General features: G+C 39.0%; 2 protein-coding genes and 1 pseudogene across 6 annotated transcripts in view; 1 reads left to right on the forward strand and 2 right to left on the reverse strand.

Annotated features, from left to right (window-relative positions):
- Positions 1–17786, reverse strand: part of LOC111336509 (A disintegrin and metalloproteinase with thrombospondin motifs 6) — a 25114-nt gene extending 7328 nt beyond the window's left edge. The window contains exons 1-21 of one of the 5 annotated variants that reach the window (XM_088726791.1): positions 16939–17006; positions 14010–14243; positions 10190–10261; positions 10067–10095; positions 9558–9630; positions 9091–9410; positions 8758–8911; positions 7175–7347; positions 6953–7036; positions 6234–6358; positions 5845–5858; positions 5376–5481; positions 4612–4752; positions 3852–4005; positions 3257–3352; positions 2235–2374; positions 1581–1647; positions 1377–1458; positions 863–984; positions 540–663; positions 1–79 (exon numbers count right to left, since the gene is read on the reverse strand). The exon at positions 1–79 is cut by the window's left edge and continues 11 nt beyond it. In XM_088726791.1, the coding sequence (XP_088582917.1) occupies positions 1–79; positions 540–663; positions 863–984; positions 1377–1458; positions 1581–1647; positions 2235–2374; positions 3257–3352; positions 3852–4005; positions 4612–4752; positions 5376–5481; positions 5845–5858; positions 6234–6358; positions 6953–7036; positions 7175–7347; positions 8758–8911; positions 9091–9410; positions 9558–9630; positions 10067–10095; positions 10190–10247 (2141 nt within the window). In that variant the 5' untranslated portion in view covers positions 10248–10261; positions 14010–14243; positions 16939–17006. Of the gene's footprint in view, positions 80–539; positions 664–862; positions 985–1376; positions 1459–1580; positions 1648–2234; positions 2375–3256; positions 3353–3851; positions 4006–4611; positions 4753–5375; positions 5482–5844; positions 5859–6233; positions 6359–6952; positions 7037–7174; positions 7348–8757; positions 8912–9090; positions 9411–9557; positions 9631–10066; positions 10096–10189; positions 10262–11314; positions 11400–12927; positions 13255–14009; positions 14789–16938; positions 17007–17681 lie in introns of those variants that run through there. The other 4 variants (XM_088726792.1, XM_088726790.1, XM_022942620.2 and 1 more) reach the window with 4 other exon arrangements.
- Positions 14904–19426, reverse strand: LOC148727268 (tyrosine-protein kinase Fer-like; annotated as a pseudogene).
- Positions 19427–19430: 4 nt separating this feature from the next.
- Positions 19431–25514, forward strand: LOC111336489 (uncharacterized). The gene is given in 8 exon segments (XM_088726461.1): positions 19431–19439; positions 19930–20243; positions 21809–22668; positions 22671–22732; positions 22735–22958; positions 23522–23789; positions 24547–24693; positions 24695–25514. Coding segments are annotated over 8 exon segments (2109 nt in total). The 3' UTR covers positions 24920–25514.
- Positions 25515–25545: the final 31 nt, after the last annotated feature.

The following is a 25545-nucleotide window of genomic DNA, read 5'->3' on the forward strand; positions in this document are numbered from 1 at the left end:
CCTGTGTTTTCTTTCACCTTGGCAAAGACATTGGTAGAGCCAGCTGGAATGGTGATTATCTCGTCTGGCTTATTTGGACCTAAAAAAAAAAAAAGAAGAGATGAACCCTTTCCGATAACTTGGTTACCTCCTCCCCCCATGTGCCACCCATTTTACACTCCTGGGTGGTGAGAGGCATTGGCCACCGCGTCCCCCTGAATTTGGGAAAATTTAAAGATTTTAAACGAATCTGAAACTCTTCATCTAACTTTTGTGGCACTTCTTTGTCAAAAATTTCTTTTTCCGGTTGCATCATATATCATTTCATCGCATTTGGTAATTCCTATCCATCAAAGGAAAAACGCTTCTCCCAAGCACATATTGACTTAAGAGCCTAGTTGTATAAAGGGTGGTGAGCAGAAAAACTCCAATTTTTTTTCAGTGGCAAGGAAACGTATAGTTCTGTATACATATATCCCGAGGAAAGTCGAGATAGGCTGCGAACCCCCCTGTATGTCTTACTACAATATGTGAGCTAAATGAAAATTATTTAGGTTTACCCCATTTACGATAGTTTTCTGTGTACAACCCACTGACGAAGCTACAAGTGGAACTGTCGCCTCCGCAAACAGCGCAATGGTCGTACTTCACGCCTGAATTTAACCTCATGTCACAACCAACGGGCTGAAAATATGAAAAAAACAGAAAAAAAATTATGAAAAGGTAAACGAGCATTAGTTGGAACTGATTGGTAACTACAGGACGGACTTCTCTTAGAATGGATAAGGACCTTTTTCCTCGATCTTGTAGATATTAGTAATTTTCTGATGAGATTAGACATTTATTGTATTCCAAAATAGACTTGTACTTTTTTAAGTTTTACCTGGCAAACTCCTTCAATGCAGACGTCTTTGCTCATGGGGTTACTGCTACATCGAGTGCCGTCTTTAACGCGGCCTCGAGGTGTTGCATAGCTTCCTCGTCGGCATTGTAACATACAAGGATCTAGAAAGCGTGTTTTATTTTTCGGTGAAATATATTCTCAATTCAGGTAAAACTGCATTTTACTCTGACTTCAATTACATGCTACCAAGTGTAGAAGACGATTTAGTACTGCTGGCTGATTTTTTCTCATCTCTCGTTTTTTCAAAACGCCTTCTCTGTTGGTCGTAAATTTTAACTGGCACTTAATCTAATCATCACATCAAATAGTGCTATGTTCAAAACTGAAAGCAACTGAAAGAATTTATCACAAGAACCACAACAACAGTTTTTGAAAAAATCATAGATTAACTCCTCCTTTAATTTTTTTGGTAAGAGAAAACGACCCAATCATCTTTCAAACATTTTCAGTTATATTCTTAGCTATTTATCCTCTCGTGACGTCATTCGCACACCTGATCCCCAGTACACCACGGATTTCGGATCAAAGGCCTGACACTGAAGAAGTCTATAATCTGTGGAGCCTTCAGGGCAAGGCTGCAAGAAAAGGGGATAACAAACCTAAAAAATAGTACATTTTCAGAATCTAGGATGATATAAGTTTTTTGTAAAACAAATTCTCGTACAGTATGAGCCACAGTTTGATAATTCTTTATTACCTGTGTGTTACAGGTCTCCCATGATCCTTTTTTTGATCCTTCACAGGTTTTACCCCCATTCTGTGGCCTAAAATATAATGTTGTTACGAGAAGTTACATTGTTACATTCCCTTGACTGATTGCTGACGATTGGCAAAGTTTTTGGAACAAATTGAGTGATTGCAAATCAAACAAGAACAGAACAAAACGATAACGAGAAAAAAATTTTGATCGTGTAGGGTAAGAGTCCTTGAAAAGGACTATTTTCGGTAGCAGATACTATTATCTCGACAAGCCGAGGAAAAAAATCATCATCAGTGTTGGGTAACGCGTTATTTGTCCATCGATTGTTCCGAGTCTGGTACGTCAAAACGAATCGGTCAGTTTTGTCGAGACGTAACGTTACTCTTAAGCAGTGTAATTCTGTTGCGATTATATAATCAGTTTCGATCCGTTTGAAAGGTTAGGTTCTGTTCGGTTTGTTTCTTTCGTTGATGTCGTGAATAAGACGAATGCTCTGTCACTGCTACCGTCCACAGGTTCAAAATATTCACTGAAATAAAAAAAAACAAAACGTCGATGCAGTACATGGTCATAAAGATGCTCAGCAAAATTGGGTTAGGAAGAATTGACCGTCAAATAGCAAGAATTATAGTGGTAGCTAGCTATTCTTACACGGGGTTGGTACATGTTCTTGTTTTCCAAGTCACTCCTCCACCGCATGTTCGTGTGCACGAGTGGGTGTCCTGCCAATCACTCCATCCTCCGTCAATCATCGGAGAGCCGTCGTCCTCACATTCACCCTTTATGCACCACTTCAAAAGTTAAGACATTTTTAATAGAGTGGCATGCCCGAAACAATTTATGACACTTCAGTAAGTGAGCTTTCTCCAATTAACAAATGGCAAACACCACAGCGTACACTATTGAGTTATGGATGTACTTGGGAGGTTGCTAAGCACGAAAGAAGCGTAAGAGTCGCTCGAGGTGATAGCCGAGAGCGACTCTAGCTTCTTGAGTGCTTAGCAAACTTCCCAAGTGCATCCATAACTCACTAGTGTGCGCTATGGTGTTTACCATTTGTTTTATAACATAACATTGATACATTGTAGCTAAAGAGTTCCCTTTTCTTTAACAAATCTCACGTGACCAGATAAAACAAGCGCGCGCGGAAAAACAGTCTTTGCATTTGCTCACGTCAGCAGCGTACACCCATGGGCAAATGGGGGACGCTAAATTGACCAATCAGAGCGCGCGATTTACTTTGGTTATGTTATAATAACGTCTGAGGCGGTGAATAGTCTGTACAAAGAGTGAGGGGTCTCACACAACACACAGGTTGCGCAGTTAAGCATTTTATTTTCTGGTATTATATTATTATTTCAATTAGGCTCTTGTAAATCTCAGTTTTTTGCATGTATATATGATGTTTTCTCCCTGTGCATAGCTTCTATTCTTTTGATAATATCTTCTCTGCTTGCAAAATTTTGATTGTGGATAGTAGGTCCACATCAGCCCTTTGGCTGCCAAACAATCTCAACCAACTTATCAAATAAAGTTTACCTTGCCTTTACCTAGTCCCTTTTTTGAAGATTTATTTTATGGGGAGGAGACCTTATTCAAGGATATGGTCCTTTTTTTAGTTCAAATTTTTTTACAAGAAACAAGAGATGTAAGTTTAAACTAATTTTACTTACGTGCCTATCACCGCATCTCGTACCATCAATGGGCGGAGCTATACGAGATACACATCTATACCCATCATTGGTACAGTATAGGGTACCACAGTCGGCCTAACGAGAAAGGAACCACAGATTTTTGCGATGTGGAAAACAATTTTTTTTTTCAGTATTCATCTCATAAGCTTTCAAAGTGTTGAGCTGTTGCAGTTTATCCCACTCTCCCCTCTCCCCCTCCACCGATGATTGGCATGTTGGACCATCACAGTATTTTAGCACGTTCCTTCAGGTTCCCAATCATTTCGCCGGTACTCATTCGCGCTATTGAAAGGAGAGATGCACTATAGGATAAAAGGGCATTTCCCAAATATACAACACAGGCTTTTCTCTCTTCCAGACAAACAAGCATACGACCATACAAAAAAGCCTAGCCATATCCAAGTCGATATATTCATAGAAATTCCATTCCACAGCAGAATTTGATAACGAAATTTAGGAATTAAGAACTAAATACTACTGAAACGAGATAACAAAGTGAAAAGCCTCGATTTTCTTAATTTTGCTTAAGCCCAAAAGGAAAACTGTTGCCTTGCCTAAAACAGGTTTTACTTACTTTTCTTTGGGGACAATGGAAAAATTCTTGACCAAATTGCAACCTACACTGTAGTGTAGCGTCCACGATCTGTCCCGGCAGCTTCTTGTGGAAGATGCTGGGCATGTGAAGGAAATCACGTGGGTTGTCATCCAGACAGGACGAACCGGATCCACTGTCAAGAAATACCACACTTAAAGCTTTTCTCTTAGAGTACAACCTGATCTTCATCCTCAGCCCTGTCCTCTCACAAGAGGGGCAAGGGGGTGGATAGACCCCCCTGAGATTCCACTGCTATTAAAGGTTCAGGGATCCTTTTTCCCTAAATAGATAGCCTTTGATAAAATCTTTAAGATTGAGTATCTGTTGTGGGCCACGACCTTGCTAAAGGCATTATGTCTTTTGAGTGGGTCGTGAAGGTGTATATCTTACGAATATTCCTCTTCCGTGGGTTTTCTCCTTTCTCCCCGAGAAGGTGAGGAAGGAAAAGAGAGGACCCTAAGAATGAAGATCCTTTCTTAAAAATTGAATGAAGTCAGAAAACATAAAATTGGCTCTAATATCAGCTTTCCTCTGCATTTTCCCGTCGCATAATGAGCAAAATTGGTGGTTAATCATGCACATCTTGTTTTAAACTATTTGAAGCAATTTTATTGTTAATTGCTAGTTTTGTGAGTAAATTTTTCGTTTTGTCGGTCAATTTTTCCGACACATTTACCAAACCCATCTCTCCGTTTACAATCTTAATCCCAGGATTTAGTAGCTCCTCACAGATACTCACGTGAGGAATTCTTGAATGCGAGTGCTGCTGCACTTTGACCACTTGAATGCATCTCCCCCGTCGCTTACAGCGCTTGCCATGATGTACTTGCCGTCGTTACACCGCTCGCCTTTTATCGACCCATCATGCCCAATGCCGAATCTACATGGAAGATACTAGAGACAATTAGTGTAACTTATGCATCTTCAGCTGTTTCTATCTTAACTTCCTTAGCTCCAAGCTAAGCTACTCGACAGGTTTTAGCCTGAAAAGACATAATGCGAGAGTAGGATTTGAAAAGAAAATGAAAACCAAAAATGCCGAATTGAATGCAAATAAGGTGCTCAAAACTGCAAAGGCTGTCGGATAGACGAGAATAGCCAGTCATGCCGCTCGGTAATGCAAAAAAGTAAACATCATGTCTTCTATAACATGACTAATTGAACAAGCAATTTGGTTTTATCAACTAAATTGAAACTGTAAATTGGCCCTCGTAAAGAGTTAAAAAACTGACGGTTCGAGCGTTAGTCCTTCGTGACTGGCCATGACGAAGGGCTAACGCTCGAAACGTCAGCTTTTTAACTCTTTACGGTGGCCAATTTACAATCTCAACTAAGTTGATATTACCAAATTACCTTGTTACCCCCACCGACGCAGCACCACAGTTTCTTTAGAAACTTACCCTCTTTATTTAATTGAACAAGCAGTTTGTGTCACATATTTAGACCCGTCATCCTTAGTAATTTTCACGCTACCTTTTCATCTCTGATATAGACTATACTCACGTGTGAGCTGTTTCATGAGCGATAATGATGGCTGATGTTAGGCCAATGTCATTGTTAACAGTTTTGCCAAAGTTTGTGGAGCAAGTAGAACCCACAGCGGCTAAACCTACAAATTGATTAAACGATGATGTCTTTTGTATCTAAAAGCTAAAAATCACTCATCTTGATCTCGTTCTCTGTGTAAGACAGTAAAGAGAGTAAAACGAAAGCTAAAAAAAAATTGAAAAATGGAAAAAATTAATTTAGAAGAGATAATGAGCTGGGGGAAGTTCTAACGCTCATGCCTTGGCTCTAACACGACGATCTAATGAGGCAAGCAATTCTGAAAGTTAATCTTAAAAAAAAACTTTGTATATTCCAAAAATTGGAAAGGAAAATCGATACAAAGGACTTCACTCAGAGGTTTAGCAATATGAATAACACAGGATTAAAAATCCTCATCGATTCAGTCAGCAACTGAACCACTCACCTCCGAGGCTCTCCCTGTGAAAAAAGGGAAAAACTTTGTTTTAGGTTCCTACTTACTGTAAAATCTAATTAATCCAAGCAAGTCACCCAGGGGGGATATATTGAGCGTTCTACGCATTCTAAGAAAAACTTTTCGAAAACAGACCTCACCGAAAAACACTACTTACTTTATTTATGACGTGAAAAGTCCTACACGTTAAAACATTGTTAATGCATGTGAAACATAGTATTAGCTTACCTCAGGCTGAGCGTAGAAAAGAAAAAACAATTCGCTAGTCTTTTCAGAGTGATAGAACTGTTTTATTTTGGAAACCTGATACAGAACCCCACCTGGTTCACCCACCAATCGTCTTTCGAGGATACCCCGCTGACAGAAGAGTTCGTACTCACCCCGTCAGCAATATAACGATGTCCGCATGTTCAGGATCTTTGTCTTGTTTTGGTATGTTTAAGCCACCCCAATCTTCGACTTTACTTAGTCTGACATAATTGTTAGCTGAAGAATTGTAACCAAACTGAAAAGTGATAAGTAAAAATCATTCGCTCAATATCCATTTTCTAATTATGCCAACGAGATGTTTATAAAACAAATATTTGGGGAAAAAATAAACAACAACAAAAACGAATAGAAGAAACAAGTAACAAAATCTGCAGAAACAAAAAATGTACCTAATAGTTTTCATAAAATTGTCGTGATTACGTGTACGATCACTCCTTAAATTTTCATTTACAACCATTGTGCTTTACTCTGCACTGGAAATTGATCTATACTTCTTCAATAGAATTAATATATCGCTCAGTTCAAAGGAAAGATATCAAATCAAAGGTTATTGCCATAATCACCTGCAAGAAAATGACCATTTATCTCAGTGAAGGACAATGAAGAATGAAAAGATGTCATTTTTTTTCGCGCACTAGATAGGCAATGGATTGCGAGTATTCAGAATCGATTAACAGACCAATGGTTATTATGTAGACCAAAAAAACATCAGAATAATCCAGAACTTATGTAAAGATCCCTACAAGGGAGTGACTACATCTGGGGCATCGATTTTAAAGAAAAACCGAAAAAAAAAAAAAAACAAAACAAAACAAAAGGGACAACCTACCCCATCTTTCTTGATCACCACTTTAATCACTACCAGTGATACCTTTTTCTCTCCAACACTCTCGTCGTGAAACATGTTATCGACCTAGTAATTTTTAATGAAAAATAAGAATTCACGATTCAAGACGCATTCCAAAAATAGACTCACTGAAAAAAGGCCTTCAACTAAGTTTAAGAGGAGAGAAAAGCAATGCAAGTCAACCAAAGAATAAGGTTTTCTTACTAAGTGGGCCAACATAAGTAGATGCATCGACAGATTTTCTTCCCCGCGATTTTTTACCACCAAATCGTCTGCTACCATGATAACCTCTAAATGCTTATGTGATACTGAACGTTCGTCACGTGATCGCTTTGTTTTGGTAGTTTCCAAGCTTCTTTTAGTTCTCTCGTGAGAATCTGTGCCACAAGACCAAGGATGATTAGAATTGTATAACACTTTATGATTAAAAAAAAAAAAATTAACTTTAGTAGCTAACACAATTACTGGTAACCCAGTAGTTTACATTGTGGGCTGTAAACAAATAATTCAAATTGAACATAATATTGTTAAGATTCCCAACTGGCCGAAGGCAAACCAGTTGGCTATTTACAAGCATGGCCGAGGATTTGAACTCGGAGCTACCGTGAAACAAATCCAGGTAGTGGTCAGAACGGGACTCGAACCCGCGAACGACGGATTGCGCGTCCGACACGCTAACCGCCTCCCAGTTAGCTCAATGGACAGAGCGCTGCACTGTTGTGCGGGAGGTCGAGGGTTCGAGCCCCGGCCGGACCAACACTCAGGGTCGTAAAATAATTTAGAAGAATATGCTGCCTCTCTATAACATCAAGAAATTACGGTGGCCCAGAAGGCTCAACGCAAACAAAAAATATACTGCAGCAAAAAAAAAATATGCTGCAGCAAATAAAAAATGTACTGCATCAAATAAAAAAATCAAAACGCAAAGAAAAAAAAGTACGCAGCAAATAAAAAAATGCACCGCAAACAAAACTACTGCAGCAAATAAAATATACAACGCAAACCGTGGGTTTTCTCCTTTCCTCCCCGAGGTATTTTCATACCCTTGATGAAAGTAATTTTCTATAATCCTACGCTGATCGCTTTCGTCCATAACCAAAAGCGAGTTCCAGTTCGTGCTGTTTTGGTGGGAAACTGAGAACTATTACCCAGTTTTCCTTGGCGTTGCGTTCCGACTTTTTTTGTTTGCGTTTTCTTTTTTTTTTTGTTTGCGTTGCATATTTTATTTGCTGCGGTAGTTTTTGTTTGGGTTGCATTTTTTTATTTGCTGCGGTACTTTTTTTCTTTGCTTTATGATTTTTTTATTTCCTGCAGTGTATTTTTATTTGCTCCAGTTTATTTTTATTTGCTGCAGTATATTTTTTATTTGCTGCAGTATATTTTTTATTTGCTGCAGTATATTTTTTATTTACTGCAGTATATGTTTTATTTGCTGCAGTATATTTTTTGTTTGCGTTGAGCCTTCTGGGCCACCGTAAGAAATGGTTAGATATTCTAGTCTTCTCGGATAGGGACGAATAAATGGAGGTCCCGTCTCCTGCAGGGTTAGGGGCAGGAGACGTTAATTTCCCACGCACGAGATTACTGTGTGATGGATGTCCTCTCCTGGGGTGGGATGGGTGGTTAACAGGACCCCCGTTGATACCAGTGTTTACTACACTGAAGGGGCTATCCTGTATAAATATAGTTGTCTACTCTACTCTACTCTGACCAGTCGGCCACGCTGCCTCTGATTGGGAAGTTTTATATCTTTAGTTTCCGATAGATGTCATCAATATGCATTCTACCTGACACGTCACATCCTCTACCGATGACATCTCCCACTGACTTTTTGAAAATCAAGTGAGGATGCGCACCACTAAATGACCCATATTCCTTTGCGAGGTGGTTGGGTAGTGGCTGTATAAAGAGCGCCTGTTTCACAAGGTTAATCATGCCACTCTAAGAAATAACAAAATATCAAAAATTATTTTTTGTCACCACACAAGACACTTTCGACATTATTGATCCTAGAGGCATGTAGAAGAGGTCACCATACTCTACCATGGCGCTTTACTGCAAGGTAAAGCAAAAAATTAAATATTTATACGTGTCAATTATGGGAGTCTGCATATACATACCAGTCCATCATGGTTGCTGACGGCAACTACAGAACCAGGATGGGACACCACGTGGCCACTGTATAAAGTATTCTTGGGTGGTGTAGTATAGGATTTGCTTCCATTTTCATGTACTGTTTCTACAATGGTTCCTGGAGCTAATATATGTCTTGACTTGGTTACGTTCAAATGGAGTGTGAAACCAAACGCTTCCACATTATAAAACCAATTGTTCGGTTGATCTACACTTCGCTTCGTGCGGCTACGTTTGTTAAGTTTATGAGAAAGAAATGTCCCAGTTTCGTCTGCTTGGAATGGCGAAATGACTTCATACTCAGGTACTAACGACGACAACAATGATGAGGAAACAAAACGAAACAAAAGAGTCATTTGATGAAACAGGAGAGCAAAACTACTAAAATAAGTTAAATTAACAAAACTTGTCGGCATCTGAATATTTAAATGCAGAACTAGTATTGTAAACAGACCTTCTGAGTGGGAGTTAGCTCCAAAATATTTTGATATCTCCCTTTTTGTCATTCGATGATGGAGAGGTGGAACCTAAGAGCATGAATAACATTAAATAGCAATTTACCACTGATTTCAGAGTAGCTCGTAAACTCGGGAACAGTAGACTCGATTTGTCCATCAGGATTACACCCAAAACGTGTAAGCTCACTAAACAAAGTTTTGCACTTTGTGTAGTGGACGTAATTGTTACTGCAGGCTGCTAAATGGCATTTTGAGATGCCAGGGTGACGCAAGTTATAGTCGAAAGTTCGAGTCTTGGGGTAAACTTTCCTAAGAGGCTTGCTTTTGGTTTTCAAAAACAGGTCCCCTAGCGACGTGGCCTTCTAAAACGCGGTAATTTTGTTGCGTGTATTATTCCCCTTTAAACATCAGTTATGGTGAGCTCACTCATCGCCGTTCAAAACACTGATTGAAACTGTCGTTTTTGTGACACAGAGACAATTTCAAATCAGATTTTTATGAGTACCTTTTGGTTGATGGTGGACGTGGCCGATTCTAGAAAATAAAAGTAAATTTTTGTCACAGTTCAATTTGTATACGAAAAAAAGCAATAAAGCTATGGATGAATTGTTTAATCAATTTTTCATACCTGTTGCGATGCTTAAAGCAATGCCAATCAGGATCAGAGTTTTAGTTACAGGGAACATTGCTGCTGAGGGTTCTGAAAAAAAAGTTTAAAAAAAAAAAATTATAATCACTGGCTTTCTCAGTGAATTGAAATTCCTAGACGTATTCCTCTTAAACAGTGTACTTTCGGCCGGGTTGCATGCTTATAGTTAACTGACTAATTGTGCACTGCCTCAGTTAGCGTGATGAAAGGCAGTAGTTATATTTGAACTCCATTTGGTCGACCAAAGTTTGCCTGTCATTTAGCATTATTTAAAACCTTAAGAAAAGTAACAGAGCTTTTTAAACCAAAGCTTCCTTGAAAGCCCCCTTGTTCACGAAAATGAATATATTAGCTTATTATGTCCAAAGTCGTCAAGATAATGTTTGCACCAGTCTTTTCCTTTTCGTCATGGGAATGCTTCATCTCTTGAATATTTTATAATTGTGGGGGAAATGTTTTAACGCCTGTTCTCAAACGCAAACTCTGCATTTGGTAAGAAGAACGCGACCTGACAGTAGCAGACTCAGGTACAAAGAGCATTCCGCATGCATCTATGGGCTCGCCGTTGTGAAATGTTTCCTTACATTAGTTACATTTTTAAGGATAAAATGCTTGAGTCCAAAAGGAATACAACGGTCGAAACAAAAGCACTCGACATTTAGACAGATTAACCAATCTAGAATTATAATTTAGTCATAAGTCTAAGCAACGTCGGTTGAGTTTGTACCCAAACGTGGTCCCATACATGATACTTGTGGTCGAACTCTATACGGAGGCAGATTCCTCGGTGAAGCAATGAAAAATTAAAAGTAGGCCGGTTTTTACTGCCACGAAAACATAGCCAGCCTAATTCCAGAATCGGTAAGTTATTATTGAAATTTTGGAAAAATAGATTATAATAAGAATGTTTCCTTGGCTTAGAAACATGTAGGTTCTGGTTTTGACCTTAAACGGATATGGCGAGATCGATCAAATTAAGCTACACAGGGTTCTGTTCGTTGGTTTACAGCGAATGAATTAGAAAACCAAAATGGTGAAAGCTTCACTGAGCTACAGAATAGTCTTTCTAAAGTAAAACATAAGCCCCTAAGAGCAAAACGTTACCTCGTTGTCTGCAGAAAAGCTCGTGTAGTAGTCTTATTCAAAAGGAACTGAGATTGTAGCAAGACAACTCCAAGAGCATGAGAAAATTACCTTTAATTTCCCTAAAAAGCAGATGTTATTTGTGTTTGTCAGCGGAAAAAGCAATGTAAATTAGACTTGTCTGACAAAACGTTTAAACTGTTTTGCTCATAGAATGTCAGTTTTTCAGAGAGTAACTGTATTTTCCCTGAAAACTGTATGAGGTAGTATAGTGCTTACGCAAATGTTGCCGACAGGTTTTTTATTGTCGGTTTAATCCTGAAAACCTCGTTCCGTATATAATTTTTTTATTAATGATATTTTTCTTTGGTAAGGTTCGCATCTATATCAATATTTATGCCATGGAAGGGTATTTTAAACAGAAAGTGTCAAATTTTTATTGACATTCGCTGAGTTAATCATTGCCCTTAACAATTCAATCTTGAAGTACGCCTATCAAGGCGAGGTGTGCTTTTATATTTTTTGAAGAATCTTTGACCAGACGACCCAACGCAACGAGAATTGCCTTCTTTGAAGTAATTGGCGATTTAGGTTCGTAAGGGTAGACACTCGCAAAACCAAGAAATCGCTGGAAATCGATCGGGTAAATATCATAGAAAGACATCAAAGCGAAATGTTTCATGTAGACCCATTACAAATTACAAGCAAACAGAATACTAAATCGCTTCATTTCTCGCAAGTGTCGCAGTTATTCATCTAAACAGAACGAAAAACGTACATTTAAGAAGACAGACTCCTCTGTACCAAACTGTACTTAGACATTTCTTGCTTTAGTCCATACGTTCTCTTAACAATTTCCTTAACACCCGGTAAGTCCGGATAACTCTCGATGACAAATAGTAAACAAATGCAACAACGTTTATTTGATTTCTCGCTCTTGCTCTTTTCCAGTTGTTAAACCCACGCAATTTCGGTAGTCAACCTAAATAATTCATGATTTAACATCTCTGGAGTCATAGCATATTCTTCCATAAAATGAAATGTTTGTCATCCACTGAAGAAAAGCGGAAAAATCTTTTCGAAACAGGTTGACACCATCTTTTGATGCTAATTGATCTTTCTCACGTTGTAAAATAGTTTTATGGACAGCCTAGGTATCCTGACTCTAACTCTTGGTCGTAAATATCGAGTTATTCCAAATTTGTACTCACCCCCTATCCAAAATATAGTTCAAGTCTTGTCAAAAATTGAGAAAAAGGGTTGTCGAATTATATGAGGAGATTGACTGTATTTGTTTTATTGCTGAATGACAGAGCATTTTCAGTGTTTACAGACCAACCAGCTGCCCTCTGTTGACTTGAAGGTAAACACTGTGTCTTTTAAGAATTGCCTCAATTGTGGAAGTTGGTGAAATTTTGAAACAATAAATAGTCTTAAAATGATTGTGAAAGCAACTTGTTTTTATCAGTGAACAATGAATGAGGGATTTGAGATGTGTAGATCTAGCTCTCAGTAACGCTATTTTTGCTTCGTTTCTGAGCGTGTATTGTGGCGTTGGTATCTGTGTCCGAAGTAAATTTGTTCGTGAGGTTAGACTAAGTGTAATACATGTAAACCCTTTACGGAATACCTACATTTCAACGTAGTCGGTGTCGTTTCCTCTGTAGGTCGGCGATAAAGCTTCAGAGCAGGGAAAAATAACAACGCCTTCTAGAGTTCGCTTCTATGCCTTAGCGCAAAAACTACCATCTTCTTACCCCTACCCTCTGCGCTGAAAAACCAGTGTGCACGCAAAGATGTAACAGATTGGGAACTAAAGAGGCCGCGCTAATTATTTCTATTTCGTTCCTCAACGAGTTCGCCTGTAGAACGACCGAAGTTATCGCGCTAACATAAGTAAATAATTGATCCTCTCAGGTTGACTGCAATATAAAAGTTCATTGGAAGCGAGGGAGTTTTTCATTCAAGACATGACTCGAACCCATACTTCTTCGAATTACACAGGCACTGAACTCTTCATCTCCTGTTGATCTTTTTTTAAGCGCAAATGAGATGAAGGCTAGTCATAGTCAAACAGAACGATAAGGACGACGGGAAGGGTTCCAGGATATTTCTTCCCGTGCGTCTTCTCATGAAACGATGAGACGAATGGCATTGCTGGGGACGAGTCAGACCCAGGCGGCCGCGCACCAGAGCATAAGCTTATATGGGTCAAAAGTGAAGAAGGCGTTTTCATATTGATTACAAGGGTTTTTTTTTTTACTATTGTCATGCCATTGGAAGGTTTCTGTCGAGATATGATGAAAAGAGTCACTATTTGGTTGTGTAAATCCTCATTCAACGCTAGGATGTTTCAGTACGAAGCGATTTTAAAAACATTGTTTTTGACGATAATACAAACACAGGATTTTGGTCTTGTTCAGATGGCTGGCCAGTTGCTATGTATATTGTAAGAATTTTAAAAGATTACTGCCATAACAATTAAAGAAATTTTCTATCTCCTCCGTAAATTTGGATTTGAAATCACAAAATAAACTTTGATTCCCATGGCATTAGAGTTGAGACAGCTCTTTTTTTTAGTTATAAGTGGCATAATTACGATATGGGTAGCTTTAATGATTTAAATTTGTCAAACGACCTTTACATGCAAATAAGCAGATGGAGATAACATTCGACAATGTGTGTTCTTTTTAAGATCTTTTGAATATTCTCTTACCTTGGCTTCACGAAATATCACCTAGTTCTCAAATGACTCAGATCCCAAATTGCAGTGAACTTCGCTTGTAACCGTTTATCTTCTTGAGGCATTGACGATTGAAGTACGAATATCGACTTCTCTCATTCAAGAATGAAAAATGTTGTCCTTTTGTACCATCCTCGAGTATCTTTTCCGGTTTGGTTTCTCATTTGCTTCATATCCACTTTTCGGAGGTACCTTTGTGTTGGCAATCTGGCAAGAAATATCCTAGATGTCAATTTCCAACCAATGAGTCGCTCAAATATTGTTTGGACGATTTTCATTGTCAAGGACCCACTCCAAAATTCATATTGGAAGTCATCCTCGAAATGCTTCAAATTTGTTCTATTTTTCTTCTTTCCCGAAATTTTTTCCAGCACTGAGTTCTTGCCTAGTCTTGATTTCATTGCAACAAACGGTAAGCTTTCTTTTTTTTAAACGTTTATTGTTAGAAGTTGTTGGAAGTAAACCATTGAATTGATCACGGCTTTCACAGTACTCGTCCTAAATGCTCCATTTACCAAAATGGAGAGTCCAATTTTCATGTGCAAATTTGCACGTCTCAGTTTTGTAAACCTTGTTAGGTCTCTGAGCGGTTTTCTGCTCACACCATTTGTACCTTTGAATACTTATTCTGTCTTTATATTTCACAATGTTGACACGATTCTTAACCTCAGTTCTTTTTTACTCCTATAGGAAGTTTCTTTCTGCAAAAAAACTGTAGCACGGAAAAATCATGAGTGCAATAAACAAAAAAAAAACTGAACACCACTGACATATGCATAAGTTGAGAACGATTCTAATGACGTTTTTAGTGAAAAGAAAATTAAAGTTTAAAAAGTCTGTGCCTACTGGATAAGAGATGTTTTTGTGGGTACTTCTGTCTACCACGTATTGTATGCTATCATAACGCATGTTTCCCTGTATTTCTCTTTTTTTTTTCACTATAGCAATCAGAACGAGTTTGTTATCTGACTATTAATGGCTCACGGTTGTTTCCCAGTAATTCTGCCATTAAATATAAAAAACGTCTAATATGGCTGCCTAATAACCAGAGTTCATAGAGATGGTGCGCAAACTTCTTGGGAGAGGACAGTCAACACCTTGTGACACTCTGCTGCATCTGGTCGGTTGTGTGGTTCTCCATCCCAGCAACGCAGCATTAGATCTTGCCAGTCAGTTGGAGGCTTCGTCGCGCCTTCTACAAATGAAGGTCTCTTGTCCGACACATGTCCTTCTTCTTCAAGGGGAGCTCTCTTACCATACCACATCTCCCAAAGCAAGCATTATACCAAAGCTGTATATGTCGGCCTCGTAAAGGATCTTTACCGGGGCGAGGTAGGCATCGGTTCCCGTCAACGTGTCAATGATCATCTTAGTGTCTTCAGAAAGGCGAAAACCGGAGACCTTAACGACACTTCTTTGAGAAAGCTATGAAAAGAGGTTAATAATGAACGCAGATGTTTTATCTGGAAAATCTTTTCGGGCCCTCTCTACAAAATCAAACGTGGAGCACTCGCTATTCGTCTCATGACACCTTAATCAATTAATTCCATGTGCACTTAAACGGATATTAATTAGCAAAAAGAGGAGCTTTGATTGTGCTCCGTTCTTTTGAAAAGCACGCAGGGGGCGGATTGAGCAGGAAAGAAGTGTTTCTCCCCACTTCTTGAGTGCTCTAGCCGCTTCTTAAGTGCTCTACAACAGAACAGAGCACAGTCAAGGATTCCCTATTTGTTTTCTAATATAGAATCCGTTAAATTTTCCTGGCAGGCATTACTTTCCATTTTCTAAACGGTTTGGTCATATTTTTTCAACATTCCTGTTTTGTTCTGTTTTATTTTTGAACAAGAAACTACAAGTTGGCTCGTTTGTTCCGAAATCTCACTTTCAATATTAGCAAAAAAGCTGGAAATAGTCGGACATAGTTCATGTCGTGACAGCTTTAGCTCAGCTCCGTGTTTTGCACTATGATAGAGCACAATATTTCCGCAACACAATGACAACGCGTGTTATATCCGAATGTTTTTACACTGAACCAATACATGAAATATAATAAACATATCTTTATCGTATGATGCACGATCCTCGCAGTAGAGAGCGCTATTTATGCAATAGCGAAAATCAGACCTGAAAAAAAACAGGCCTGTACGGGATTCGAACCACTGACTTCTGCGATACTAGTGCAGCGCTCTACCAATTGAGCTAACAAGCCAACTGGGAGCAGGCCGTTAAGTTGATTCGTAATAAACCTGCGATGATAAATCAGTTACGATGAATATATGAAGTTCACATATTTGAACTGCGGTTATTGATACGTATGATGCATGATCCTCGCAGTAGAGAGCGCTATTTATGCAATAGCGAAAATCAGACCCGAAAAAAATCAGGCCTGTACGGGATTCGAACCACTGACCTCTGCGATACTAGTGCAGCGCTCTACCAATTGAGCTAACAAGCCAACTGGGAGCAGGCCCTTAAGTTGATTCGTAATAAACACGTGATGATAAATCAGATACGATGAATATATGAAGTTCACATATTTGAACTGCGGTTATTAATACGTATGATGCACGATCCTCGTAGTAGAGAGCGCTATTTATGCAATAGCGAAGATCAGACTTGAAAAAAATAAGGCCTGTACGGGATTCGAACCACTGACTTCTGCGATACTAGTGCAGCGCTCTACCAATTGAGCTAACAAGCCAACTGGGAGCAGGCCGTTAAGTTGATTCGTAATAAACCCGTGATGATAAATCAGATACGACGAACATATGAAGTTCGCATATTTGAACTGCGGTTATTAATACGTACGATGCACGATCCTCGCAGTAGAGAGCGCTATTTATGCAATAACGAAAATCAGACTTGAAAAAAATAAGGCCTGTACGGGATTCGAACCACTCACCTCTGCGACACTAGTGCAGCGCTCTACCATTTGAGCTGACAAGCCAACTGGGAGGAGGCCGTTAAGTTGATTCATAATAAACCCGTGATGATAAATCAGATACGATGAATATATGAAGTTCACATATTTGAACTGCGGTTATTGATACGTATGATGCACGATCCTCGCAGTAGAGAGCGCCATTTATGCAATAGCTGAAATCAGACCCGAAAAAAATTAGGGCTGTACGGGATTCGAACCACTGACCTCTGCGATACCAGTGCAGCGCTCTACCAATTGAGCTAACAAGCCAACTGGGAGCAGGCCCTTAAGTTGATTCGTAATAAACACGTGATGATAAATCAGATACGATGAATATATGAAGTTCACATATTTGAACTGCGGTTATTAATACGTATTATGCACGATCCTTGCAGTAGAAAGCGGTATTTATGCAATAGCGAAGATCAGACTTGAAAAAAATAAGGCCTGTACGGGATTCGAACCACTGACTTCTGCGATACTAGTGCAGCGCTCTACCAATTGAGCTAACAAGCCAACTGGGAGCAGGCCGTTAAGTTGATTCGTAATAAACCCGTGATGATAAATCAGATATGATGAATATATGAAGTCTATCATATCTTTATCGATTGAACAATATAGTAGTTAATTAGAAATGAACTGATTCTCGTAAGCGGACTGAAATCCAAGCAATTGTATGAATTAAATCCTTGACAAAAGAGCTTAGACCAATTTAAACTCACCAGAATTTTTTCCAGCCTCAGGTCGCGGTGAACAATACCTTTGTTGTGTATGAACTCTAGAGCTGCAGCTATGTCCTTCGCCCAGCACAGTACATTTTTCTTGGCGGTAGATATAGCGGACGATACAGGTATATTTTCAGGATTCTGAAAGATGTGATTCATCAAGTTTTCCTCGCAAATTTCCATAACATGGATCACCCGTAATCGATCGCCATCATTCAGCCGTGATGTCCCAATGAACTTGACAATGAAGGGAAAGTCAAGCTTCCTACAAGAAATATAGCATCCACCTTTTATTAATAAATTATTCCATTTCATTTCGAATTTCAATGCACCCGAATATTTCGGCGTCAGTTAACCGCTTTGTTATGTATCCCGGCCCTCTCTTCCTAAATCACCCAAATTGATATTGTTGTCAATGCCCATGTAACTAAGTCTCCTTTAGACACTGAGCCGTTTTTCATGTATTTACTGCAACTCATACTAAATGATTTTCATTGGATGTACTTTTCCGTTGATGCAACCTAGAAGGATATTGTGTTCATTCATTGCGCATGTTTAACTTTTAGACTGTAAGAGACTAGGGGAAATGGTTCATGGAAGGAAATTAAGTTTGGTTTTTATCTTGGGAAAAACAAAAAAAAAATGTTTACCACTGCGACAAATCCTATGATTGGCTAACACCTTTTGGATGGATCATAATAAACTTCTGGATCCTTAAAGAAATCGATCGAAAAAACATCTGCTTAAATTGTAAATAAAAAGTATACTTTTTTAGCTTTATCCATACATCATATAGAAAATTGGGTTCACAATCTCCTCCAGCGTTAAACAATACTCTGATAGTAACTGACCTCAGTGTTTCTGTTTTAGAGAGGAAGCCAATCGCGGCGGATTCGTCTAGCTCTTCCTTCCACAATTTCACAGCCACCTGTAGGGGTTCTCTTTTTCCCGGTATCCCGAATGTTTCACGATAAACTGAACGGAATGCTCCTTCTCCGAGAAGTGAAGTTTGATCTTCTACCCACCTCAAGTCATAACGACTTATTTCCATGTTCTGTACATCATTAATGAAAAAAAGCGCCTACTTTTCCTCTATTGTCACACTCATCTCTTGTAAAAGGCCATAGAGTTCTTTAATGTCCTCCTCTGAGTGAGTCTCAACTCTGAGCTGCGGACATAGCGTTTTGTCAGCGGCTATGAGCTCGGGCATACGAACTGAAACCTGTCTAAGGTACCCCCGAGCATCTTTGAGGTGCTCTTCCACGAATAACTATAGCTCTTGTTCTTTAGCCACTTTACAAAGATATTCACGGGAGGCTTGCACGATGAAGCCATGTTTATCTTTTTCGTATTTTCTAGAATCAATCTTATTTGTTACTTTGTTTTTAAGTCTCATCACACCAAAGACTGGGACCAAAACTGCTAGGCTGACTGGACCCAGAATTGGACTTGTAACCCCGATCAGAACTTTTTGGGTCGCGCCGAAGTCGTTCGAAGAATGACGAATGTTTAATCCACTAGCAGCATCATACGTGATAACGGAATTCCCTAGGTATCGGAATGGAAGTAGACTCTTACCTTCATCAAATCGCTAGTTGCAGAATTGGAGCAGACAGCTACAAGTGTAAGATAAAATGTGGTTCTTGGCTTCCCACTCATCAATCGTGTTGTCAAGTCGCCTCTTAAATGCATTTTGGATACCATGTTCCATTACTTGCCAATTTTCTTACGCGGAAAAAGTCCAAAATGGGATTGGTAAGCTATTATCATTATCATTTTATCATGTCAACAACGTAACAGCTAAAGTTATCATCTCCATCAGTCATTATCATTATTATTATCATCATTATCATTATTATTACCGTCATTATCATTATGATTATTGTTAAATATACACCAGGCAAATGAATAGTGCTTTTGCGCGTGCTGAATGACTAGTTCGAAAGTCAATAGCAAGTAATATTCACCTGCGAGCAGCTGATGAGACAAAATCGCGCGTCATGAGCTTAACCGCAGACCATTTTGCGGTGTAATGAAGGAAATAAACTATTTTTTTGGTATCTGTGTGGTATACGCTAAAAAAATTATTCACCTCAGTGTCGTTAAAAGTGGTGGATATTTACCTCCACTTCGGTGAATAACTGTCAGCTATTACTTTTCGTCATCACTTCTATCGTCGTGGTCATTATTATTTTCTTCACCCTCAAGGAATTTTCAACTAAAAGCAATGTACGTTTGTCCTTAGATGGAAGAACTGTTCAAACAAAGCAGAATAGTATGTCTTGATCAACAAAGAGAAACCTCGTCAATTTTTCCTCTTCTCTTATGTAACAACCGGGATCACGTATCTCAAAAAGAGACTGACTCCATCAAATAGTACTTCGTCAAGAAACTCAGAGAATACTGGCCTGAATTAGACCCAGACTCTCAAATCATTTTCATTTCATCGCTTTTCACCGAAAGCGGTGAAAAAGCTCCCGAGGAGTTTGCGTTGCTGATGGATGGCATTAAATCCAGCGCCTTGCAAAGCATTAAAGCAACGCTGAAAAGGCAGTGGAGGTACGTTCTGTTGTGACCACAGGGTCTTACAAAGCTGCATGAGGATATCATGGCGATAATTTATATTTTAACTTAACTGGAGTAAGCATTTTTCGTGGTTAAGCCCGAATGCATTATTTCATCTCATTCCCCTCTAAATCTTTACTCTCTTTAGGAAGAAGACGTTCTTTGGCGCTCATATCTTGATCTAACGAAGCTCACTCAGACGCACAGTGAAAACTATAATTTTAAACAGACGCAGACGCGTAGAAAATTAAGATATCTTGTTAGACGTTTTGTTGTGTAGTATCGCTGAGTATTTTTACGAGTTGTGCCGTATTTTGACGAGCCCGTAGGGCTCGTCAAAATACAAATAACGAGTAAAAATACTCAGCGATACTACACAACAAAACGTCTAATAAGTTATTTATTATCCAACACGCCAAACTGTTATTTCAGTGCGGGCGAATTTCGCGGACATTTATTTACGGGAGTGCGTGACAGAAGTATGCGAAGCGGAACGGAATGGGCGCGTTGTAGGCTCTTGCACATTATGCTTTTGTTTCCCCACTAAAATGCTCCACCTTAATGCTCCATTTTTCCCACTAAAATGCTCGGTCTCCCCCAAAAAAGTAACTAAAATGCTCGGATAATGCTCATTATACAAAGGTTAATTTTAATTAATTTGAAAGTTTACACTTACGTACAAGTGTTGCAAGTATCGACAACGTATACAGGTTTATGTTTTCTTCGTGACCCGTGTAACTTACACAGGCGATCACGAAGAAAACAAACATGACCGCCTTTTGAGTCTTGAAAGGTAAAACCGCTAACTTGTCTTCAGTCTCCACTCAGCTGTATTAGGTTTTTTCGTGAATTAAAAGCGGGACTGAAAAAATTTAATTTGTATTTTATTTCCTCGGAAAAAATTAATTTTCCGGGAAAATGCCACTAAAATGCTCGAATAATGCTCAATGCTTTTCCCTCAATAAAATGCTGGAAAAAATGCTAGCATAATGTACAAAAGCCTAGCGCGTTGTCGTGTTGCTGTTTCTATTTTCTTCAATAAATGAAGAAATTTCCAGGTCGTCTAGCCGTTTTTCTTCGTTCGATTCATCTAATAAACTTGGATATATATTTTCCAGCCATTCTGACTCTTCGTTGTCGGAAATATGATTCAAATTGTCCGCTATTTTTTTTTTCCTAACTACAATTCAACTCCTCGCTTGCGCAATGCGAGAAAACCTGTTTAACCGGTACTCTAGAGTACAAACGCCGCGTGATAATTGTATTCGTCTATGGCGTTATTTGTACTCTACGAAGTGTACTTGGATAATAATGGGGTTTACTTTTCTATATGGTAATTAGAAAGTGCTTTATGAAGAGAATTTGGTGAAAGCCATACATATATTCCCTTAAGTCCAACTGTGCTCAAATCCCCACACTCGCCATAATATCTTTCCGGTTTATTTTCCAACTTGTTTATATCTTAATATTTCATCCACATGGAATGATAACGCATGATTTTGAATAAACGTTTTTGGTGAAAAAAATTAACTTAAATTCTGTATGCTTTCTTTTCTCAGGTGGCTTGACTTCGTCGTTTCACGCATGATTCTTCACATGAAAATGGTCAAGCATCATCTTTGCCCGTCCACAGGTCGTAAAATCGTCTCTGATTTACATTCTAAACGCCTTTGTGACGTTGAGAAGCGGCTGTGCTCAGTAGAATACGAGTTGCAAGAGCATTTCAGAAGACTGGCAGACAACACCGTAAGGACGCTGTCCAAACACCTCCAGTCTTTTGAAGATATCGAGAAATTCACCCCGTGGACGCTTGAAGATATTCCAGATACTGGAGAAAATTGGCAAGTAACGGAACATGGTATCCAAAATGCATTTAAGAGGCGACTTGACAACACGATTGACGGGTGGGAAGCCAAGAACCATATTTTATCTTACACTTGTAGCCCTCTGGTCCAATTCTGCAACTAGCGATTTGATGAAGGTAAGAGTCTACTTCCATTCCGATACCTAGGGAACTCCGTTATCACGGATGATGCTGCTAGTGGATTAAACATTCGTCATTCTTCGAACGACTTCGGCGCGACCCAAAAAGTTCTGATCGGGGTTACAAGTCCAATTCTGGGTCCAGTCAGCCTAGCAGTTTTGGTCCCAGTCTTTGGTGTGATGAGACTTAAAAACAAAGTAACAAATAAGATTGATTCTAGAAAATACGAAAAAGATAAACATGGCTTCATCGTGCAAGCCTCCCGTGAATATCTTTGTAAAGTGGCTAAAGAGCAAGAGCTATGGTTATTCCTGAAAAAGCACCTCAAAGATGCTCAGGGGTACCTTAGACAGGTTTCGGTTCGTATGCCCGAGCTCATAGCCGCTGACAAAACACTATGTCAGCAGCTCAGAGTTGAGACTCACTCAGAGGAGGACAAAAAGAAGTCTATGGCCTTTTCCAAGAGATGAGTGTGAGAATAAAGGAAAAGTTGGCGCTTTTTTTTCCCTTAATGATGTACAGAACATAGAAATAAGTCGAAATGACTTGAAGTGGGTAGAAGATCAAACTTCTCTTCTCGGAGAAGGAGCATTCCGTTCAGTTTATCGTGAAACATTCGGGATACCGGGAAAAAGAGAACCCCTACAGGTGGCTGTGAAATTGTGGAAGCAAGAGCTAGACGAATCCACCGCGTTTGGCTTCCTCTCTAAAACAGAAACACTGAGGTCAGTTACTATCAGAGTATTGTTTAACGCTGGAAGAGATTGTGAACCCAATTTTCTATATGATGTATCGATAAAGCTAAAAAAGTATGCTTTTTATTTACGATTTAAGCAGATGTTTTTTCGATCGATTTCTTTAAGGATCCAGAAGTTTATTATGATCCATCCAAAAGGTGTTAGCCAATCAGGATTTTTTTTGTTTTTCACAAGATAAAAACCAAACTTAATTTCCTTCCATGAACCATTTCCCCTAGTCTCTTACAGTCTAAAAGCTAAACATGCGCAATGAATGAACGCAATATCCTTCTAGGTTGCATCAACGGAAAAGTACATCAAATGAAAATCATTTAGTATGAGTTGCAGTAAATACATGAAAAACGGCTCAGTGTCTAAAGGAGACTTAGTTACATGGGCATTGACAACAATATCAATTTGGGTGATTTAGGAAGAGAGGGCCGGGATACATAACAAAGCGGTTAACTGACGCCGAAATATTCGGGTACATTGAAATTCGAAATGAAATGGAATAATTTATTAATAAAAGGTGGATGCTATATTTCTTGTAGGAAGCTTGACTTTCCCTTCATTGTCAAGTTCATTGGGACATCACTGCTGAATGATGGCGATCGATTACGGGTGATCCATGTTATGGAAATTTGCGAGGAAAACTTGATGAATCACATCTTTCAGAATCCTGAAAATATACCTGTATCGTCCGCTATATCTACCGCCAAGAAAAATGTACTGTGCTGGGCGAAGGACATAGCTGCAGCTCTAGAGTTCATACACAACAAAGGTATTGTTCACCGCGACCTGAAGCTGAAAAAAATTCTGGTGAGTTTAAATTGGTCTAAGCTCTTTTGTCAAGGATTTAATTCATACAATTGCTTGGATTTTAGTCCGCTTAGGAGGATCAGTTCATTTCTAATTAACTACTATATTGATCAATCGATAAAGATATGTTTATTATATTTCATGTATTAGTTCATTGTAAAAACGTTCGGATATAACACGCGTTGTCATTGTGTTGCGGAAATATTGTGCTCTATCATAGTGCAAAACACGGAGCTGAGCTAGAGCTGTCACGACATGAACTATGTCCGACTATTTCCAGCTTTTTTGCTAATATTGAAAGTGAGATTTCGGAACAAACGAGCCAACTTGTAGTTTCTTGTTCAAAAATAAAACAGAACAAAACAGGAATGTTGAAAAAATATGACCAAACCGTTTAGAAAATGGAAAGTAACGTCTGCCAGGAAAAGTTAACGGATTTTATATTAGAAAACAAATAGAGAAGCCTTGACTGTGCTCTGTTCTGTTGTAGAGCACTTAAGAAGCGGCTAGAGCACTCAAGAAGTGGGGACAAACACTTTTTTCCTGCTCTATCCGCCTCCTGCGTGCTTTACAAAAGAACGGAGCACAATCAAAGCTCCTCTTTTTGCTAATTAATATCCGTTTAAGTGTACATAGAATTAATTGATTAAGGTGTCATGAGACGAAAAGCGAATGCTCAACGTTTGATTTTGTAGGGAGGGCCCGAAAAGATTTTCCAGATAAAACATCTGCGTTCATTATTAACCTCTTTTCATAGCTTTCACAAAGAAGTGTCGTTAAGGTCTCCGGTTTTCGCCTTTCTGAAGACACTAAGATGATCATTGACACGTTGACGGGAACCGATGCCTACCTCGCCCCGGTAAAGATCCTTTACGAGGCCGACATATACAGCTTTGGTATAATGCTTGCTTTGGGAGATGTGGTATGGTAAGAGAGCTCCCCTTGAGGAAGAAGGACATGTGTCGGACAAGAGACCTTCATTTGTAGAAGGCGCTACGAAGCCTCCAACTGACTGGCAAGATCTAATGCTGCGTTGCTGGGATGGAGAACCGCACAACCGACCAGATGCGGCAGGGTGTCACAAGGTGTTGACTGTCCTCTCCCAAGAAGTTTGCGCACCATCTCTATGAACTCTGGTTATTAGGCAGCCATATTAGACGTTTTTTATATTTAATGGTAGAATTACTGGGAAACAACAGCCATTAATAGTCAGATAACAAACTCGTTCTGATTGCTATAGTAAAAAAAAAAAAAGAGAAATACAGGGAAACATGCGTTATGATAGCATACAATACGTGGTAGACAGAAGTACCCACAAAAACATCTCTTATCCAGTAGGCACAGACTTTTTAAACTTTAATTTGCTTTTCACTAAAAACGTCATTAAAATCGTTCTCAACTTATGCATATGTCAGTGGTGTTCAGTTTTTTTTTCTATATTACATTTTTTTCGCAGAAAGAAACTTCCTATAGGAGTAAAAAAGAACTGAGGTTAAGAATCGTGTCAACATTTTGAAATATAAAGAAAGAATAAGTATTCAAAGGTACAAATGGTGTGAGCAGAAAAACGCTCAGAGACCGAACAAGGTTTACAAAACTGAGACGTGCAAATTTACAATGAAAATTGGACTCTCCATGTTGGTAAATGGAGCATTTAGGACGAGCACTGTGAAAGCCGCGATCAATTCAATGGTTTACTTCCAACAACTTCTAACAATAAACGTTTAAGAAAAAAGAAAGCTTACCGTTTGTTGCA

The sequence above is a fragment of the Stylophora pistillata genome, chromosome 7 (genome assembly GCF_964205215.1).
Source record: "Stylophora pistillata chromosome 7, jaStyPist1.2, whole genome shotgun sequence".
Classification (NCBI taxonomy): domain Eukaryota; kingdom Metazoa; phylum Cnidaria; class Anthozoa; order Scleractinia; family Pocilloporidae; genus Stylophora; species Stylophora pistillata.